This window comes from Microcebus murinus, chromosome 1 (assembly GCF_040939455.1).
Source record: "Microcebus murinus isolate Inina chromosome 1, M.murinus_Inina_mat1.0, whole genome shotgun sequence".
Taxonomy (NCBI): Eukaryota; Metazoa; Chordata; class Mammalia; order Primates; family Cheirogaleidae; genus Microcebus; species Microcebus murinus.
The window spans coordinates 124,666,602-124,689,420 of NC_134104.1; the positions used below are offsets into that span (position 1 = coordinate 124,666,602).

At 37.9% G+C, this 22,819-nt stretch overlaps 1 protein-coding gene across 1 annotated transcript in view; it reads right to left on the reverse strand.

Moving 5' to 3' along the window:
• Window positions 1-22,819, reverse strand: part of COL6A6 (collagen type VI alpha 6 chain) — a 128,193-nt gene that overhangs the window by 27,814 nt on the left and 77,560 nt on the right. The window contains exons 28-36 of the mRNA XM_076005388.1: window positions 17,563-17,625; window positions 12,475-12,537; window positions 11,693-11,743; window positions 9,963-9,998; window positions 9,195-9,257; window positions 3,717-3,779; window positions 2,566-2,601; window positions 2,382-2,418; window positions 405-416 (exon numbers count right to left, since the gene is read on the reverse strand). Coding sequence (XP_075861503.1) covers window positions 405-416; window positions 2,382-2,418; window positions 2,566-2,601; window positions 3,717-3,779; window positions 9,195-9,257; window positions 9,963-9,998; window positions 11,693-11,743; window positions 12,475-12,537; window positions 17,563-17,625 — 424 coding nt within the window. The remainder of the gene's footprint in view (window positions 1-404; window positions 417-2,381; window positions 2,419-2,565; window positions 2,602-3,716; window positions 3,780-9,194; window positions 9,258-9,962; window positions 9,999-11,692; window positions 11,744-12,474; window positions 12,538-17,562; window positions 17,626-22,819) is intronic.

Genomic DNA, 22,819 nt, shown 5'->3' on the forward strand with positions numbered 1-22,819 from the left:
AGCTGTGCATTCCGCTTACCTGCCATCTGATCTTCCCTACTTTTATTCTGCCCCCTCTGCATCTTAATCCCAACCACTGGACTACAGAGATGGTATAACAGAGAAAGAAAATGAAGGGGTAAGAAATAGTGTTAAAAAAATCTAGAAGTAACTCGAATGGTGATGTTAGTCATTAAAATATTAATAAAAATTAAAAAATGCTTGGTTGAGAAATAGCTGTGAAAGCTCAGCTAAAACTTGAGTGATTTATTGGAGGCAGGACTCTGCTACCAGTATGAAGCAGCAAAGAAAGCCTGAATAAGATTTATATCCGTTGGCAGCCAATCCATGGCTCTAATTCATCTTTCCAGATGTATGACATTTTGGAGCTTGATTAAGACATGCTGTAAATAAAGATTACTCACCGTGTCCACCAGCTGGGAAAGAAGAACAGAGGACATCAGTTATTATTTGGTAGGAGAATAGATTTCTGTACCATGTAGGAAAATCATGACAGTGAGGTTCTGCTCTGTCTGTTTTTTGTAGATGACTCAAAAATCAAGGTAACAGATAGGGTTTGGAGAAAATGTAGATAAAACCCAACATAGGAAAGGGGATGGGAGAAGTGGGACAATTTACAGCCATAAATCAGCAGCCTGCAGCCAGCTGTCGAGGCAAAGAATCTGTGCCTGGGAAGGAACATGGTATTGCAGGGAGGTGCACTGAATTTGTAAAGTTAAAAACTCCTAACTTCTCTTTACTCTAAATCTTTCCTATGTAGCTACCCATAGATATCAATTATACACACACATGCACACACACACACACACACAATATGTCTATATGTTTGTATATGTACATATATGTGCATATTTATATATTATATAAATGTCAGAGGTGGATTTACTCTGAAGTAAATATTTGCTTTAGAACAGATTTGTCCAACACGGCATTCACAGCCACATGTAGCTCTTGAAACTTTAATTAAAATTAAATGAAATTAAAAATTCAACTTCTCAGTTACACTGTCCATATTTCAAGTGCTCAAAGCCACATGTAACTTGTGGCTACCATATCAGACAACACAGTGAACACTTCCATCACTGCAGAAACTTGTATTAGACAGCGCTAGTTGAGACCTCTCACTTACAGGGTCCCCTTGCAAAGCCTTTCCTGGGAGGGCCCTAGCCATGTTGTTCATATGGCCACATGCTCTTATAAAATATACAGAAGTTACTGGTTATTTCCTTTTTTGTTCTAAGTAACACACACTTTTCAAATAACTTTGTACCTACTTTTGGATTTGTGATTTTATACTGAGCCCCTCAAATTTTTAAAGATCAGATCCCATCACACTTGGATCTGCCCTTGAGCCATTACAATTTACATGGCTCCTATGTCAGAAAACCTACTGTGTTAATTCACCTAAAAACAAGCAATCTTCATGCCCCAATGTATACATGTATTTTGCTTCCCATCATGGTTCCATTCTGCTCTGAAAAAACAGAGTTCTGATGAACACTGCATTCTGAGCTTTTAAAAGTCTGTATCTTGGAGACCAATGCTCTCTACAGAAATGGGCTCTTAATTTGTCTATTTTTCTCTCCCAAAATGCCTTATGGGAACTTTTGACTCCTCCTTTCAGTTATATTACTTATTTGAGAAGTTATTGTGGATTTGTAGGTGAACATTAAATATAGTCAACTCTCTCCTAATCTTGTACATGAGATTTTTTTGATGGTATCAAGATTCTTTTTTTTTTTTTTGAGACAGAGTCTCACTTTGTTGCCCAGGCTAGAGTGAGTGCCGTGGCGTCAGCCTAGCTCACAGCAACCTCAAACTCCTGGGCTCAAGCAATCCTCCTGCCTTAGCCTCTCAAGTAGCTGGGACTACAGGCATGTGCCACCATGCAAAGCAGCTCAACTAAAAGCATCAAACATACCTTTTTAGAAAAGGAACAACAAACAGTAAATCAAAGTAATCAAAGTCAGGGCTTCCATCCACCAGGCTTCTCCCGTTACCACAACTGCTTCTTTCACATCAGGCGAATTTAATCCCATCAGTTACTGGCAGGTGTTAATGATCATTTTTAAAAAGTTCCTCCTGACTCTTCACTGACTGATTTCATTATTAAGAGAATGCTGACCTTAAACCTCAATTTTCTCCTGATTAAAAGCACTAGGTATATTATTGCTTAGTGCTTGGAACAGGCTCTAATAGGGATGCTGGCAGCCAGAAAGGGAGTTAATAGTCACCAGTTTATGCTGATTCAAAATATATGCAGTGACATCTCTAATTTTAAGAAGTTGGCTGGTAAATTGTCTCAATTCTGAGTGCAGAGTTCCTGTTTTCCTTCTATGAATGCTGACAACCTGGGTGATCATTTTCAGCAGGGTACTTACGACTGTGATCTCGCACATACTGAATAAGCTCACATGTCTGCAGTTCAAAAATAAAAGAGAAAGAATTACACAACACATAAAAGAGAAAGAATTACACAATACAGACTGTTAGATCCTGAAGTTTAAAAATAAATAAATGTAATGGAGTGCTTAGAGCACTCTGTGGTAGTCAGGAGATACATACGGAAAATGAGGCCAATCCTCTGGCACCTTTCACACCCTGGAGAAACAAACAAACAGTTTTAATGGCTCTAGACACACACATCAGTAGCCAGAATGTGCACTAACGTGACCCTAAGAAAGCGACAACTTTTAAAGACTAACTTTTATTAAGTTAGAAAAATGAGGGGGAAGAAAAGAATACAGATAGATACGCATCACCTAATTAACAGCAATATTTTGAGGGGAACAAACTATAAGCATCAAGCTTGATGCACCCAAGCCTCCAAAGGCTACTTTCCTCCAGCTCTATCCCCAGATGACAAGGGTTGTCCAGACTCTGAGAACGAAGTCAAAAACTTGACACTAGCTGCAGAGCTTTGGGGCAGGCCTATGACGCAGGACTAGCTAAGGTTTAGCTGAACCTTGTGTGTGTGGCTGCCTCTGCCCTATAGCAGAGATTTCGAGTTCTTTAACCCCCGTGCTCTGCCCTGGCCACTGAACAGCAGCCAGAGCTGAACCTTTATCCGTTCCCTTCACTTTACTGGATGACAAAAGGATGAGACTCAAACTGAACATCAGCAAAGGGATCCAAACTAACTTCCAAATATATATATATATATACACACACATATTTGTCTGGGTTGAGATAGAAAAAACAAAGTGGAATTGCTTTTAATTTCATGTGTTCAATCCCACCTTTGGAACAGGAAAAGTCTGGCTTTTCTCAGAAAAAGACACCCAAGTAAAAAAAAATCCCATGGATTCCCCACCCAAACTCCTAAAGCAAATAAGTTTCATGTGAATGTGACTTTGATTGTATTCACTATTCATTAATTTCCTTCCACTTCCATTCAAAGATCACTTATTAAATGTAGATAGAAGGCAATGATTGGACAGATAAATAAAATTCATTGAGAATTGAGAAATACCATTTTAGTCTAATACTTTTCATTTCCTTCCTCAGTTTCTCCCAGTTCCCAAGAGATATTTAATCAGCATTTTTTTTCTCTTCTCTCTGAGCACATAAACTTTCATAAAGGTATAAAAATAATGAAGACAGTGGCCAAGCAGCAGAGACAGAAGGCATGCACATTTAGACAACTAAGTTTCCATGCATTGAATTTTTTCTAACTTGGAAAAGGACCTGGTATGGTTTATAGCTTTTCCACTTACCTTGCGTCCAGGTGGTCCTGGCTCCCCAGGGGATCCTTGCTCTCCTGGAAGCCCAGCAGACACCTCAAAGCAGAATTTGTTTATTTAAAAGTTACATTTATACACATATGTATAATTAAAGTTCAAATTAAAAATTAAATTCAGATTAAAAATTTAAATATCAAAGGTGTAAATTCAAAAGTGAAAATTTTACTTTCATTTTAGAAAATTTAGAGATTTCTGAAAAACACAAAGAAGGAAAAAAAATCCCCAGCAATCCTTTCTTCCCCAAGTAATTTTTGTTAACATTTTGGTGTCTTTTATTCTTTTAGTATTAAGATATATATTCCTTTTTTTAAAAAATTATTTGGATCATACTTTTTCCTGTTACTTTTTAAACTAAATGTCTCTGAACATTTCATATTACTACATATTCTTTTGCAAAATCATTTTTCCTGGATATATTCTATTACATGGATGTACTATGATTTATTTAATCAGTCCCTGATTATTGGCATTTAGGTTTATTGTAATAAGGGATACTATTATAAAGTTATATGCACAATTCTGATTATTTCCTTAGGGAAGATTGCTAGGACTAGAATTCTTAGGTCAAAAAACACTTTTTATCTAAATGAAATGGTAGGTGAGTAAACTGAAAAATAAGCAAAAAAGAAAAAACCTGGAAAGACAAATTTAAAATATAAAAGCCTTTAAAATACTTTTAAAATACTTTAAAACACTTAAGTGTTAGCTGGAAATATTTGTAATGAAGCGGGGAATAACAGCAGTAGTAAAAACAACAGTTGTCATGTAACAATAACATTTGTAGCCCCTTAACATTTTGAAATTAAAAAAAATAACACAAAAAAAGCCCACAGTTGTTATCTGCTTTTTCTATGTGCATTTAACAATAAATTTATCATAAAGAGAGCTAAGAATTTAGTTTAAAAATTGGGGTAATGCTTTTTCTTCATTCAATATGCCACAGGATTTGCAACCTTTATAGGAATGAAAAATGAAGTTGTCTAAAATCATTTTAATTTTTAAAATCATTGCCTATGAAACAGTAATCATTGATGTCCTTTGAGTAGTACAATGATATTGACAATGCTCTGGGTTGAGTGAAAAAATGAACTTACTGCCCATATTTTATTTAGAAGATACTGATTAACCTCCAGGAAAAAATGGCAGATTGAATATATACATTTACTTTTGTTCCTTTTCAGTACTTTATTAAAAGATAGGAAGTAGGTTTTTTTTTTTTTTTTTTTTTTTAAAGAGGCAAAACACAATGATGGGGAAAACGAGAAAGAAGACAATAGCCATAAAAGTTTGGCATGTGGAAAGCAGATGTGTAAGTGTTAAATGACTTAGCAGATCTGAGAAAGATGAATCCTACGCTAGCAGCAGGGAAAGCCAAGAACCAGCGTGTTTTCTATCCCGTATTCCCAGAAGGCTGAGGATTTGGCATCCCCAGCGCCCTCCAGAAATGAAGGTGAGGGGAAGAGGTGAAATAAAGAGGCTTAGTTGAAAATCATTTTAGGAACCCCCAAATCTCCTCTCTAATCTCAACAGTTGGGTAAATGTCCCTTTTTCCATCCTAGCAACAGACAGAGGTGGGACTCCAGGCAGAGTGGAGGACCCATGGTACCACACTGGAACCGGGAGATGAAATGAAGGCGTGCGAAGTAGATGTAAGACTCTCTAGCTCTTTTTTCACATGGCTCCTAGATATCTGCCAGCTAGCCTTTTACTCTCCAGGTAGGAAACTGAAAAAACTGTTTTCAGGGGAATTTGACTAGACAAAGGAGACAGACCCAAAGATATGGATATCACAGCTTTGCTAGATGAAGAGTTCAGCCACAGCATTCTCCAGGGAAACTTGTAGTTGACAAGCCCCACTCATGTCCTTAGGGCTTCCACTCAGTCCTTTTGTCCTCAATTCTTAAATATGAAGAGAGAGCTCATTCTTGAAACATGTGAGATAAAAACAGAAAAAGAAACTGCAAAAAACAATGTTGGGCAGAGACAACTTCAAAATATGCATTTTTCCTCAGGGAGGTAAGAGAAGATGTTTCAACCATGAAACAAGAACAGTCTACCACAAGAAAGAAACATTCTCAGAACAAAAACAAGCTCTTGAAAATTAAAGTATGAGAGAAACATTATAAGATAAATTCAAGGAACTCTCCCAGAAAATAGAGCAAAAAGAAAAAGAGGTAGAAAATAGGAGAGAAAAGAGAAGAAAATTGAAGGAATATATTAATATGCCAAGTAGGTGTATTAAAAGTAAGGACTAGAGAAAACAGAGGGCAAGAAATCATCAAAATAATTAATGAACACGTCTTTGAACTGAAGGACACATATTTCTAGGCTCAAGGGGCCTGACGAATGCCCAGGAAAATGGATAAAAATGGATCACACACCAGTTCATAAAAACCATGAAGTATCAAAACACTAGAGACAGAAGGATGATCCAAAAGTTTCCAGAGAGAGAAAACTGGTCACATTCAAAAGATCAGGAATCAGAATGGCTTTTTCCTTCCCTAAAGCAACAAAAGCAGTTAGAAATAATAGAGAAATGACAGCCTTCAAAATTCTGAGGATTTAATTCCAACCTAGAATTGCATACAGGCCAAAATATCAATCACATCTGAAGGTAGAATAAAGCCATTTTCAGATGTTGGCTGTATCAAAAAAAATTGACCTCTCATTCATCTCTTAGCAGGCTACTAGATGAGTTTTTCATGAAACAAAGGGGAAAACCAAGAGGAGTCTGGGAATGAGAACAAGCAGCAGAGATCCAGCATAGAAGAGAGGCAAAGGGTACCCCCAGGGTGGACGTGAGGGGTGACTGCAGTGTGGCAGCCGGGCACCAGCACAGAGGGAAAATATATTGTGTTGGTCAGGTCAGAAGCTTGGGGTCAGGATTAAATTCGATAGAATATTTGCTGCATCTAAAAGTCCTCAGACAAGATTCAGACAAATGGCAAATTAAGAAAGGTAAACCCACAACTGTTACAATAGCAAGTCAGTTTATAATGCCTAAAACTTAAAAATCAAGAAAGTAAGAATGCAAGCATGATATTTAGAGGCATATTGTCAATTCCAAATCAATCAGTTCAGAAATGGAAGTTATTGCTTCTAGGAAGAAGGAAATGGAAGGAGGTGAGGGGGCTGGAGAGACTGTCATTTTTCTTTTCAATAAGATACCTTGTGAAGTTATTTGACTCTTTAAACCAGTGATTTAAGAGAGTCTCTGAACTGGGGAAAATTTTGCCAACTCCTCCCCCCAGGGACATATGGCAGTGTCTGAAGACATTTTCAGTTGTCATATCTAGGGGAGGAGGGTGGCTGATGCTGGAATCTAGTGGGCAGATGCTGAGGATGGAGCTAAACATCCTACGATGCATAGGACAGCCCCTCGCAACAAGAATTATCCAGCCAAAATTGTCAATAGTGCTGATGTTGAGAAACCCTGCGTTAAATTGTACACATGTATAAAGTTGGTAAAAAGAAAACTAAAAAACTGCATATAAAACACACATATACACAAAATAAAATAGGTTAAAAATCATGACAAATGATTATTTATTTATTATTTATTTATTTATTTTTGAGAGAGGGTATTGCTCTGTTGCCCAGGATAGAGTGCAGTAGTGTCATCATAGCTCACTACAACCTCACACTCCTGGGCTCAAGCGATCCTCCTGCCTCAGCCTCCAGAGTAGCTGGGACTACAGGCATGCGCCACCATCCCCAGCTAATTTTTCTATTTTGGGGGTAGAGATGGAGTCTCACTCTTGCTCAGGCTGGTCTCGAACTCCTGATCTCAAGCAATCCTCTCGCCTCTGCCTCCTAGAGTGCTAGGGTTACAGGCATGAGCCACTGTGCCCAGCCTTAAAAAAATTTTTTTGAGGAAAAAAATCAAAGTGAAGGTGTATAGAACTTAAACTAGGAATATAACCACTCCAAGAGAACTGAAGAGGAACTCGTAATTTAAGGCAAAGTTTATCAAAATCTTGTAATAAAAACTTTAGCTCTTTCAAGAGAAAACCTGGAATTTTTTCAAAGTCTAAACTTCAAATCCAAAAATCCTTATGTAAAGGTGGAAAAAGCAGCTGGCTGGGTGGAATAAGCAAGTTACAAACAGCAATAAATTGTCCAACATGGAGAACAAAAAAGAAATTGGAGTATTTCCAAAGGCCAAGGAAGAAAGTTTGTTACCCATTAGTTTATTGTTTTTTTAAAAGAAATTATTAATATGCCATTGAGAGGAGGAAACCAACAAACATCTGAACTTGTAGCATGCTTCTGATGTTCAAGGTTAAACAACTTCATTAATAAGCCAGGGGAAATGATCCAGGGATACTTCAATGCAGATGACATCTGGATTAATTTGAAAGTATTTTCTAATTATATCAGTCTTTGTCATTTTTTTGGGGGGGGGAGTATAATGTTAAAGAATAGCGATCCAAAAAACATATCTCAGGAAAAGAACTACAGCTGGGAAGCAGTCCTCTAGGGAAAAGGAGGTGAGGAAAAAGAGAGATTTCCTTGTTTTATACATCTAAAACTTACACAAATAATCTTTATACAAAGTTTTTGTGATGGTTTGTAAAAAGAAAACTGGATTGGAGTAAAATGAACTAGGAAGACAAAACTGGAAAGCCACCTCAAGTATAAATTTTTAATCAGATTTTTTGAATCCTTGCTAATTGACATGATAAATTAGGGCCAGTTTGCCTGATCAATGCTGTTCTGAGGACAAAAGGTGAAGGCTGTATTAAGAGACAATTATCTTAAGCTTTTGTATATATATAAAACAGCCATCTCATTTATACACAGTCTAAGATATGTAAAGACTCCGCAAATGCAAGAAATCCATTCTTAACCCACTGGAACCCAAGACAAGCCCATGAAATGAAGTGTACTGGAGACTTGTGTGTATGCAGAGTGATCTAAAACATTAGGCAATATCTCAGCCCCTCCAGAGGATAATAAAGACATATTCAGTTACATAGTAAATAGAAATGTTCTCTCTTGAGCTAAATGAGGAGGGGATCTTTCCATGTACACTTCATTAAAAATAGTTTAACAGAACCTCAATACTGAACACAAGATGCCAGTGGGCATTTGGTTGCACCAAACCTGCCAGGGAGACAGAATTAAACTGACCTGGTTTGGCAGTGCAAAACCTGATTTGGATCACAAGGATTCCTTAAAACAATCTTATTTCCAGTGTTAAGAATAATACTTTGGCAGCCAGAACAGGTGAACTTTTTCACTAAAAGCAAATAGTTCACTGCCTTCTGGCTAGCACTGGGGGATGTCTAATATATCCATTTCCCTTCCCTAAGTTTGCCTTAACAAAAAATACACACATTTTGTAAGTCTTTGGGAACAAATGACAACGCAAATGATTATAAATGCACAAAGGGCTTCAACTGAAATGATTATAAATGCATGTCAGCAACTGAAATCTAAGAAGCTTACCATTTTGCCTCTAGCTCCCTTGGGTCCAGTCTCTCCTGGGTCACCAGGGTCCCCAATCTCACCCTAAATAAGTACATTAAAATAAATTATGGTTATTAAAATCAAATATATGTATATATTTCACGGAGATATATTTGTGTTTTTAAACTGATTCTAACATGAAGACATTTTTCATTTTTAATAGTATTCTTTAAAGTTCTTTTCCTTTTTATTTGCAAAGCTTTCTACATAGCACATTGCATTGTCATTGTTTTACTTTTCTGTCTCCCCAGCCAGAACAAGGGCATCTTGGAGACATGAACTGTGCCATCGATTTTGTCCTCTGACTCTACCACAGGACCTGATATTTACTGAGTTCAGTAAGGGTTCCTAGAAAAAATAAAAGCCACAGGTAAATGATGTCATTGCTAACTTATCTGAAGATGATTTATAAACATATTGAGAAAATTGAACCAGGTAAAACCAGACAATTTTGGTTTTCTTTACATTTATTTTTCTTTGAGCAAAGAAGAAAATATATATGACAGAGAGGAAGGAGTCCATTTGAGAAGAAAAAAAACTAGAAAAGAAATATTTTTAAGTCTTACACTTTTAAACAAATGTATAACCTTAAAAACTGGAAAAAAATGTGCCTATTTCTTCTCCTCTTTTCCCCACAAAGGTAGGACATTTATTTATCATTCATTATTCTCCTGTTGGCCTGGGATACATTTCATAAGCCCAAGAGTATTTCCAACTGATCTCTAGTTACTATGAAATACGCAATACCTTAGGTCCACTTTCTCCAGGGAATCCTTCTTGCCCCTATAATTGACAATAGGAAAGATTAATATTTGCATGCTTCACCCAATTAGGTTTATAACGACATTAATTTTACCTGTTGCCTCATTTAGCTTTAGTACCTCGGTATCAAGAAAGGGCTGAACAATTGGAAACCATATCTCAGTATTTGAGAAATTAACTCCAATTTCTAAATTAAACTATTTACTGGTTTCATCAAAATATCATGACAACCCAAGATAAGGGGCTAAAAGTACACATCTGAGAAATTATGAATCAGCTCTCTTTTTTCTGCATACATATAACAGAATAGGTGGTCATTTGGCTGTGTGTCTCTGAAATCATCTTAGAATGGATTTTAATAGAGAAATTGGGGAAGCCTATAGAGAGTCTAAACTTGATACATTTTCAGGTCCTTTGTTTACTTTATTTGGACAAAGACCATAGTTGAAGAAATATATTAATTTCCATTTGATGAAAAAAAATATATTTTATTTAAAATTAAATTTTCTGATTATAAAAGGAATAAATGCTCAAACATGTGAAATCAAAAGAATAGAAAAAAGTTACCCAAATCTTACTACCCAGAACTATTATATACATTGTAGTATTTCTTTTTAACTTTTTAAAAATGAATTTTAGCACAATTGGCATAAATGTTTTTCTGAGCACATTCTGAATTTTTACTTGAAATTGTCACATAAAAATTTCTTTACATAATCACAAACTTCATATACATTCATTTTGTAGAGTGGCTAATATTCTAATGCCATACACTACTTAATATTTCTCTTCTTGTGGGATATTAAGAGGTTATATTATGGTATGTTAATTATTCTCTATTTTAATGAATATTTCACAGGAAATCCCTCTTTGATTTATTTTTCAAAAAGTTTTAGCTTCTCAAACTATGTTGAAAAACTGAAATAAAAAGTTTTAGCTTCTTTTGGATCTTTATTCTTTCAAACAGCTTCTTGCATCATTCCCACTGAGATTTCACTTGAAATTATAGTGATCCCTTATAACATTTAAGACTTTCCATCTTGGTATGCCTCTCGATTACTGAGGTTTTCCATCTCAGTAATTCTTTGTCATAGGTCTCAAACATTTTGCAGAAAGGCTATCTTTAACTATACTATGCTTTTGTGGATTTTGTAATTATGATTGCATCTTTTTCATTATGCCTTCTTAGTGGTTATTCTTGCTATACAGAAATCATTGGTTTTGGTAAACTTACCCACCTTGGCTCCAGCCACTTAAATATTCAGTGACAATGTAAAATTATCATTCTGATGTAGTTTTACTTTTAAGTTATTGCTTGGCTCCAATGCCTTTGGAAAAAACTCTGTAAAACCTCTAATGCTTAAAGCAAACATGATTAAGAGGAAAAATATTGGAATGCTTCCCTGAGTAAATTTGAGTGCAGGGCTGCTAAGATTAGATGTAATTTTCAGCAAGTCAGACCCTAACCACATATCACTGCAAAGAACAGAAAATTCATTTTCAAGTTACAATTGTTTCCTGCACCTTAAACCATCACATTGTTTTCTTCTCTACCACACATTACCCATGGGATTTCAGCAAATAAATTATCCAAATATATTTCTAACTGCCCAGGACTGCCTTATTTACTGCTTTTTTTCCTCCTAAATGTGGCAAACAAAACAAGCAACAAAAAGTAAATGGAAAATGTCTAGCTTTCAGTAGATGTGACTTACTTTTGCTCCCTTACTTCCAACTGTACCATAGCCTGGACTGCCATCATTACCCTGTAAACAAAGTGATTAATTACAAACATTCCACGCTCCAGATAAAGGCAGGCTTATTCACAAGAGATCAGCTTTTTGGTTTGATTAAGGGAAACTGGGAAGCAGGATTCTCTGTCTGGGACAGGCCACTGACATTTTGTGATGGTAGTTACTAAAGGCAGCTGTCCGTAGCAGACACTGAGGTTGCACTGTCCCTTAGTCTTCTCATCTATAAAATGAGAATAATAATTATTCCCTACTCATAGTGTTATAAGGATTAAATGAGAAAATATCAGGCATATAATTTTTCAGAAAGAAGAGATAGTAGGATTACCCCTTCCAGATAACATTTGTATTTTAATACCATTTTCAGTTTGCTAGGCAAAAAGAAGAACACCTAAATGCCTGGCCATCGGCTACTACTGTCTGACCCTTGCAGAAGCCCTGAGCACTGGGGAAAGGATAGGATCGGTGTCTGATGAAGAGGCTCTGATGGGGATTACTGAGATGCTAAAGATAATTTGACTTTAAGAGCATCCCAGCCATGGTGTTTTGTACCCGGGAATTGCCACCCTGGGGAAGCTGGCCAAGGAACTAATCCAAGACGAGGGCAATATCACTCTCCATTTCTAGAAAACTATAAAGCTGGACTGGGATGGTATCCTTAAAACTCTCTTTAGAGAACCACACCAGGTATCTGTTGAACTAAAAGATTCCAAGGCCCAGATCAAAAGTAGTGATAAAATGCAAACCGGCAAGCCTCGAGGACCAGCAAAGCCAATAGCTCCTTTTTCTCCCAGATCTCCAGGTTCTCCCTGTTAAACAGAACAATGAAAAATCTCCTTGTTAGGTTGTTTTTGCAATGGACATTAGGAATGGTGGCATGGATTCAACTGCATCCATGTGGATTACACACAATTGGTTTGTGCCCAGGACTGTGTGTTGCGCAAGTGACAAGAGGAATAGCTATTGCTAGCGAGTGAGGAGTCCTCCACTGATAAATGAAGTCTCAGCTCGTCTGACTTATTGTTTAGTAAAGCTGCCATCTTAGCAGCTCAGAGCCATGAAAATGTCTTGCCATGAGTCCAGGAGGGAGCTCTGTAGTATTCTAAAAAAATGAACAATGTTGTTTTCCATGATGATTCACATAAATCATCCGGCTGCTGCAAAAACAGCAGATTAATTCATCTAATTTTAAGGTTTTGACTGTGAATCAGGATAGTCAAGAGTTCACAACATCCCTGGCAATAGTTTCTGACTAAAAGAACATCTACTGTGTGTTATAAATCAATCTCAGTATTATGTTGAGGAAAGTTCAGCTTCATGGGAAAATCAACACAAGTTTACAAAGGAAGGTTAACTCTTTTTAAAAAATAAAAAATTGTAATTTTGGAGTAGTTCTAGATTGACAGAAGTCTTATGGTCATAGAACAGGAAGTTCCTACGCATCCCACATTAACTTGCCCCTATTGTAAACATTACATTAACTAACGCAATTTTGTAGGGCACATTTTTCACAATGGAATCAATATTAACTTATTAACTAAAGCCTATACTTTATTCAAACTTCCTTAGGTTTTTTTTTTTTGTTTTGTTTGGTTTTTATTGAGACAGAGTTTCACTCTGTTGCCTGGGCTACAGTGCTGTGGCATCAGCCTAGCTCAAAGCAACCTCAAATTCCCTAGGCTGAAACAATCCCCCTACCTCAGCCTCCCGAGTAGCTGGGACTACAGGCATGCGCCACCATGCCCGGGTAAATTTTTCTATATATTTTTAGTTGGCCAATTAATTTCTTTCTATTTTTAGTAGAGTCGGGGTCTCGCTCTTGCTCAGGCTGGTCTCAAACTCCTGAGCTCAAACGATCCGCCTGCCTCGGCCTCCCAGAGTGCTAGGATTACAGGCATGAGCCACTGTAGCTGGCCCAAATTTCCTTAGTTTTTACCTAATATTCTTTTTCTGTTCCAGGATCCCATCCAGGATACCACATGTCACATCTCCTTAGGTTTGTCTAGACTGGGACAGTTTATCAGACTTTCTTTGTTTTAGATAACCTTGACAGCTTTGAGGAGCATGGTTCATGCATTTTGTAAAATGTCCCCCAATTGGGGTTTGCCTGATGTGTTTCTGATGATTAGACTGTATTTGTGGGCTTGGTGGAGGAAGACCAGAGTGATAAAATACATTTGCATCACATCATATTAGGGGTTCATATTATCAACATGACTTATCACTGCTATGTTAGCCTTTATGTTAGTTTATGGTTGAGGCAGGGTTGGTCAAATTTACCCACTGTCCAGTTACTCTCCATCCCCTTTCCCCTTTCCATACTATACTTTTGTGGAAAGAGTGTGGAAATGTGTGCAGCCTACACTTAAGGGGTGGGGAGTGGTTAAATCAGTTTTAGGGATAGAAAGGCAACAGTAAGTGTGAGAAGTGCAAATAGATAAATGTCCACCAGCACTGAACTCTGGGAGTGAAAGAAGAGGGTTCTATGAAAGGGAAGCAGGAGATTATCTGACCGGATGACTCTCTTTCAGGGCAATAGTAGTCAAAGTGTGCTCTAGGGGCCGCTCATCCCACGGTCATCCAGGGTTCATGCATAAAAGAAAATTCTTGGACCACATTGGATTAGTCTCTGGGAGTGGAGCCCAGAAATATGCACTTTTAAATAAGCTTCCTAGCTGATTCACATACACACTACAATTTGAGAACATCTGCTTTAAGGTAGGGAAACAAGGAAAGCCACATGGCTTGTCCGGAGCCATATACTTGGTCAACTGGTAGAGCCAGGCATTGAATTCAGGATTAATTAGTGGGTTGCTTGGCTTCCTGGGCACTTGAACTTATTGGAGAAAGGCAGGGGTACGTGTTTTAGGTTTATCTCAGTTAATAATGAGTCTAGAGCAGCGGTCCCCAGCCTTTTTGTCACCAGGTACTGGTTTCATGGAAGACAATTTTTCCACGGACGGAGGTGCGGGGCAGAACTCAGGCAGTGATGTGAATGATGGGGACAGCTCCCCTGCCACTCACTTCCTGCTGTGCTCCCTCCCCCATTCCTAAGTATCATGGAAGACAATTCTTCCATGGACCAGGGGATAAGGGTGGGCCCAGCGGAGCTCTACGGCCCAGTCCCTAACAGGCTACAGACCGGTACCAGTCTGCAGCCCAGGGGTTGAGGACTGCAGGTCTAGAGGGCTCGGCCCATCCTGGGGCTGCCTAGAGAGTTTGGGTTTTCTTTGAGACACTTACTTCCCAAATTCTTGCCCCCTCCATGTTCTTTTTATTAATAATGATCTTCTTAGGCACAATGGCCCTGCTCGTGTCTATCTCCTTCCATACTCACCTCTGTCCAGTTCTAGGGTCCTTCCATCTCCGTCTCCCCCACTGGGTGCCTTCTGTCACACCCTGTGTAATACCTTCATTTCACATGCACACGCACACATCCTTACTCATGAGACAAACTTGATTCTCACCGGTGACACCACGGCCCCTACAGCCTTCTCCAGGGCAAGAAGGCAACACTGCCTCTATTCCAAACTTTCATTTCCTGACTATTATTGCTACACCACATGCCCTAGAAATCCCTTCCTTTTGAAGTTGGTTGTTCTTGTCATCCACATATCTTATTACATCCTCCAATTAATTGTCTTTGCAACACTCAACTGCTCAACTCCACCATAGCAGCCCTTGTTAGCAGCTCTTCATTACAAAGCTGAGCCTTTTTTTATGCCCTAAATCTCATCTTCTTTGTCAAGAAATTTCTCCAATCATCATCTACACTGTCTACTTTTTCTTACATCTTCAGCCTCATCCTTTCTTTCTGGTTTTCTCTTCTCTGATCATAAACATGCTACAGTTTCTCCTATCATTGAATGGAAACACCCAGCTCCAACCTTTCATAGATCTCACCAGTACGAGTAATGTCCTCCTCCTCTCCTTAAAGGCCTGGTTTTCCAAAGAGTAGTTTGTAGCCCTGTACCCATTTCCTTCTTGCCAACACAGTCCTTTGCAGCCTGTGCCCCTTTCTTTCTCTCCTCTGAATCGCTACACTTTTGAAACTCTTTTTCGGGGTGTCTTAGCCACTAGATATGATGGCGTCTCCACTCTTCCCATCTTTAACTTTTCTGTACCAGTTGATACTCCTCTTCCCCTTCTTGAACAGTTCTTCTCAGAATCCAGTGTGCTTTTCTGTTTATTTTCCTTCTTTCCTAATAATTTGTCTTCTGTTTCCTCTTACACTTCTTACAAACAGGCATCACCAAGAGTTTTAAAAATCCAATACTCTGAAATCTACATCTCCAAGTAGATATAAACACTTTCCTCTACCACCCAAATCAAATTATTTTCTTCTCTTTTAAATTCTTCCTCATGACTCGCATATGTCTGTGGTGGTGTTGCCACTTATGCTGGAATCCCCCAAGTCATCGAGCCCACTTTTCTCTCTCAGTTTCTTATGGGAAGAGTCCTGTGGAATCATCACAAGTCCTCACCCTGTTAAGTCACCCAATCGCAGTTTGTCTTGGAGACTATGATAGTATACTAACTGGTCTCCTAGTTTCTAATCTCTCAGGCTTCATATTTCTACAGTGGGTTGCCTATTTAATATTCTCCAGAAGTCTGGCTGTGTTCATCTGCTCCATTCAAAAATTTTAGACACAAATGTACTGGCTACCAAATAAAGTCAGTCACTACAGACTTTCTTGTTCTTTCCTGCCAGCCGGGATCATTTTTCATGCTCAAATGAAAATTTTTGTTCAAATTTTCATCCCATCTTTTCCCAGGATTTTCCAACCCTGTGATTTACACTTCACACTGTTTCTTCTAATTAAAATCTCTCCTCCCTCCCTTTATGTTTGCTAAAATCCTCATCTTGTTGTAAGACAAACTTATTTGTACTGGTGAGGTCTAGGATAGGTTGGAGCAGAGTATTTGTTTTCAGTGATAGGAGAGACTATAGCATGTTTATGATCAGAGAAGAGAAAACCAGGAAGAAAGGAGAAGGCTAAGGATATGAGAAAAATTTCAAGGAAACAATGGTGAGGAAAAAAAAAACAAACAAACAAAAAAAAAAAGGATATGAGAAAAAGTAGACAATGTAGATGATGAATGGAGAATGGCTAATATTAATACAAACAAAGTCTTTTCCATCCCAGAAACATGTCTTTTAATGCTAGGTTTAAACCTCCATTTTAGCCCCTTATCCTCATCTACTTTATGTCATAGATTATAGCCTTGAAGAGATTCTAAATTCTGTGGTGTTGATTTCATGTCGTAGTTAGGCAACCCAGAAATTCACTCATTCAACAACAAACGTTTACTAAGCATGCACTATTTTCCAGGAACTGCTCTAAGCACTAGGGATGCATTAGCAAACAAAACAAAGCTATCTGCTCTCCTTGAGCCAGCGTTTCAGTCTGGGAAAAATGCTCGGTACAGTGCCTTGGTCCCAAAAAGTGCTCGGCAAGGGTTTGTATGAATGGGGGAAAGGAATGAAGAAAGAAAAAAAATAAGCAAGGGAAGAAATGAAGGGAGGGACACAAAGGTTGGAAGAGAGAAAAGAAGGCCTGCTTCAGAATAGCCCTCATTCCCTGAGATCCCTAAAGCTTTAATTGGGTGTAGCCCTTCATGAAATTATGCTGAGCTGGAATCCCTGACCTCATCAAGGTCCACACCCATGTCCTTAGAGGTTGCTGGCTCTCTAAGAATCAAGCCAGGGTTTAGGAGCAATGAGATATGTTCTCCCTTGTGTTGAAAGGGCTCTGGCTAATATTAATACAGACAGACATGGTTCTCTTGAGCAGAAAACTTCCACTTTGGTGGACATAAAGAATGTGACCTACTTTATTTCCTTGGATTCCCAAATGGCCTTGATTCCCTGCTTCTCCTCCGGGTCCTGGGGGCCCCTGAAACAATATAAGGATCACAAATATAGCAAAACATAAAGCAACTTTTCTTCAAACCCTTTGTGTCTCTTCGAAGAGGAAAATGAACCCCAGATGGGAGAAGAGTTATGGCTGTATTGATTCCTGCTCTGGAAAAAAGTATCGCAGCTGTCAAATAAAGTCTAGTAAATAAAAGAAAATTAATAAGGTAATTCATGCCAGATGTTGCCTTAAGGATTGTACTTCCTTGTGAGTCTTCCAAAGAGATTTCAGGTTCTCACTGTTTTGCTCTTGGAGCAGATGTTGCTAAAATGTTTAACATTTAAAGAAGGCATTTCAAATGACATTCGCCTTGAACTATATTCTTACTGGTTCCTTCTTTTGGTAGAAAGCATTTTTTTAAGGTAAATTGGTCTTTATTTGCAAATAATATAATTTGGACATTAGAAAGCTCAAGAAAATTTACTAAAAACAATTAGCATTACTAACAAAATATATTTAAGGTATTAATAATACAGGGGAAACATTCTAAAATAGTTTCCTCTTTCTTAGTGATAAGTTAGAAAAGAAATTCCCCCATTTTCCAAAAGAAAAAAATAGAAAATGCTTAGAATGCATTTAACAAGCAAGATAGAAGACCCATGTAAAGAAAGATTTAAGATCTTACTGAAGAACATAATTATAAAACTTGAGCAGATGGATAAATGTAAACACTTCTATAAGGAAAAATCTATTAGATATAACAGAAGTGCTTCCAATGTTCTAGAAAGCATGTTTTATTGGAACATCTTTAGACTGAACATTTTAAAATCTCAGTTCAGAGACAACACAACTGCCTTTCTCTGTTATTAACACTTGGGATCAGATTTTTCCTTTGGGATATTCAAACGCATGGCAAGAGAAATCCCTTTTGGTAAAACTGTTTACAGGTATTTGTAAGTAATCCTAATTCCAGTGATTTGAAATCATTTTCACATTTTTTTGTCACAGTTGTTGTAATTCAAAAATAAATAAACAAATCTGTGTAATAAGCACGATACTTAGCAAATTTATTTTGTTCAGAACAAAAAAAAGTTCATCTTTCCAAAATTAAAAATGTAATAACTTGGACACGAAAAATTTCCTAATAGGATTGTTGAACAATCAATTGGTTGCTAAGGAAGATAATCTCTCCAGAAACTCCCATCTTTCCTCCTCCCTTCTTCATCTTAAAAGTCTGTTTCTCCACACTCCATAAATAGCTCTTGATCCATTCCTGTCTTTCATTTTGACCACTGCATGGTGCTAACTGCCATGACCTTGATGTTCGCTCCAGTTGATGTTTTTCTGTCCTTACCTTGTGTTTGATCACGTGTTCTTTGACACTTCTCCCTTAGCTTCTGTAACACCAAGTTACAGTGGTCTTGATCCCGCTCCAGTCTTCTCTCATTAACCTTCAAAGATTCCACTTCTTCCGTTTGCCTCTTAAACCTCTATTGTCCTATGGGCTCTATCCTCTGACCTTGTTTTTTCTCCCTCTGTCCCCTCTTCCCAAGTAGCTCCCCCCAGACACACATACCACTTCCACATAATGACTCCTAAATACGTGCATCTCTTGTCCCAATGACTCAACTGAACATTAGACCCACTTATTAAAATACCTTTTGGATATCCCATAGGAATTACCAAAAATAATGTCTACCTACAATCATGTTCCTAGTCTCATATTCTTTTGATCAAAAAATGTTGTCACCCTTTACTCTCCCCGAAACCCAACCCAAGCCTAAGAATCATCCTAGACCCTCCCTCTAGCTCACCTGTGAACTCAGCTACAAGGCCCACAGAAGCTGTCCACTTTCTGTGTCCATCCCCCTGCTGTTCCCATTGCCCTCACTTGCCTTCAGGCCCACTTTAATCCTTTCTAAATTCCTGGCTTCCCTGACTGCAGCCTGGCCTTTCTCTAATCCATTTTCTACACTTTTGTCACAGTGATTTAAAATGTCAGGCTGATGCTGGCACTTTGTCTAAAATTCAAAATTCTGAGTGGCTTTCAGAATAAAGTTTAAGGTCTGCTTAATATGCAAAATCTCTCAATTTTGGTATTGCCTGCCTCTGTAGCCTCATCTTCTGTGACTTCTTCAATCACTCTATGTTCGTGCACATCAAACCATCTGAGTCACCAAATGTTTGTCTTATGTCTTCATACTTATCTAAGTTTTACCTTTAGCTGGTCCATTTCTCCCTTTAGGGAAAGGTTCAGAGTACAGAGGCACTTCCGAAAACCTTACATTTAGCGTCACTGTTTCAGGAAGAATATCTGAAGCCCTTGCCCATGATGGGTCTCACACCAGTAGTGAGATGGGTAGTGCCAGATTCCTCTACCCTGTAAATAATTGTTAATTTATTTCTCTCTCTTGTTCACTAGAGACAAGATTGCATACTTCTTGAAGGAAGGGGCATATCTTATTAACTTCACATCTCTGGAATATCATAAAGTACCTAGAACCCATCAATCTATCCATCTATTTATTTATCTGTCTATCCAGATACCTATCCATGAATGATTCCCAAGAGGGATAAAATAGTTGTTTATTTTGTTGTTTTTCCACATGCAATTTTCATGTACTTCACAGAGAAAGGAAGTAGAGAGATTCTAATTGTCCTTGACAACAAGTTACAAATTGGAAGTTTTGCTTAGGAGCCTACTTTCCATGCTTTTCTCAGACATAATGAACTCTATGAGATGGAGATTTCTGGGAGATTATTTCATATATAGTTACCCCAAGCATACACAAGCACAATGAGAGAGAGATTATCCTGTTTTAAGAACCTCCAAATAAAGATATTGGGGATGAATGGATGGATTAATATATATAGGGTCCTGTCATCAGAAAACCTAATGCTGCCTCCTATGCAGGATCCCACAAAATACCAAACTGAGGTTTGTAACTGATTGAATGGGGTTCAAGCTGCAGTGTTTGTTCCCAGATAAATTACCTACTCAAATACTGCTAGTTGGATAAGGGATCAAGTTGGTGGTTTATAAAGGAAAGGCAAAACTTTCCTATCATTTCCAAGATATCAAAGAGTCGAAGAGTTTATTTGACTTGAGTTCAAGAATAGCTATGAAATGTAAAGAGAAGCTTAGGGCATTTAAAGGGGAAGGGTGTTAGCTAGAGGTCAAATCTGCATTGGCTTTGTTGTAATGGCTGCTTTTTATTGAGCATTTATTCTGTGCAAAGTACTGTGCTAAGTGGTAAATAGACATAGTCTTCAATCCTCACAATACAGTGAGATACCTATTAACAACATTTACCAATCAAAAACAGATTCTCAAGGCATTTACCCCCAAATCACTCAGTTAATAAGAAGATGAGATTGTAAATAAACCCAACTCTATCACATTTTTTTCTATCTGCTATTCTGAGGCACTTGCCTAAAACAGGATCTGTAAACTCTTACCATCCATGCACCAGCCCAGATTGGAGTTTTAAAAACATGAATCTCCAAACTTGCAGGAGGGTAGAGCCAAATCCAACCTCCAACATGGGGACTTGATGGAGAGGAGGGGTTTGCTCATGTTGAGAGTCTACAACAGAGCTCTTGGCAATCACAACTGCTTTAGTGTTAAGAGAGGCTAGAAAAGGTATTTAGAGGTTAACATTTAAAAAAAAATTGTCCTTAGCATCCTATCAGAAGGGATTGCACTAGGAGTTTGGGATTAGTGGTGGGGCATTGCCAAGGATATCTTGACTTCGGATGAGATAAGGCAAGGGAGGTGCAGGTTCTTCTCACACTTAAAAGGAATCCTTTTCACTTCCTATTTTTTATTTGCATGGGAGAAAATCTCGCAAAAACTCACAACCAACAAATATAAAACTGGGGAGAAACAAGAAGATTAAGTGCTCAGCTTCTGTAAGAGTTAGCTATGAGCTAAGTCTGAGAAAATAAAAAGTAAGAGGCCATCAAGTGGTGGGCTAACACAAGAACAAATCCCCAAACACATGAGATGTCAATTTTGACAATACTAGTCCTTAGCCTTAACTTTAAACACTTCTCCATGCATCCTATGCTCCAACCACATTGAGCCATTTATGGCTTCCCAAACTCACCTTGACAGTTCTCTATATACAAAGTTAGGAATCAGAGGTTGGAACCAAACCTAGGCAGTCTGGCTCCAGAGTCTATGCCCTTTACCACTATGCTATGCTTTGTAAAGATGACAACAGAAATTCTACTTTGTACTCCAAATTTGCATTGAACTATTGCAATATTTCTTGATATTGCACATGCTACCTGTTATTTCACTATGAAAGCATAAGTGTTTAAAGAATAATTACAGCTTCAATTGGAATTAGTATCTTTGTATCTGATTTCCATTTTTTTTCCAGGCATTGATCAAATTAGCGTGGGACTTTAGGGCATGTTGAACAGAGGGAATGTAGGAAGGTACAAAACAATACACCACTCCTTTCAAATCCCTTTCTTCCTTTCGTTGTACCATGGACTATATTCTTTTATATCATAGCCACATACTCGGATGAACGCACATTTGACTTATGCAGAATGCCCTAACACTGTGTAATAAGCCTTCAAGAACACTGTCAGCAGAAATCACACCCCTTTTTCAAAATGTATATTCTAAGAAAAACTTTAAAGTCCATATTTAGAAAACACTCCTGTTATTCCACTCCAGTGGTTGGCCCTTATATGCTATAAAACAATATGAATACTATGGCGGTGGATTTATAGAGCCAGTAAAGAATAACACTCTCTTATATATCTGATTATGTTTGTCTCTGTGGTTTTCCTTTGGAAACAGCAATTCTAAGACCTCATTCATCACATCCTGAACATAAAAAAATTTCACACATTTTTGAAACAGCATTTTCACTGTGTTGACAAGAGTATTTCAAGACAAGCATGCAAAGAAAACCATATTTTCCAGCCAGAAAATGCAAGAGCTAGACAAGTGAAGTGGTGCCTTTTGGCTAACTCTGGCAATGCCAAGAGGCTGAATGATTTATGACTATGACCAATCTTGCCAAAGCAAGATTAAAGGGGACTCACTCACAGAGGTGCCCTACAGAGCAAATAGAATAACTTATTTGAGTAACAGCCACTTGGATACAATTTTGGAATCTAGAGCAAGGGAAACACCAAGACCTTTAGATTGCAACCCATCTACATCTCAGTATTTTATATAAACAGAGAAGATAATCACCCAATGTATGTT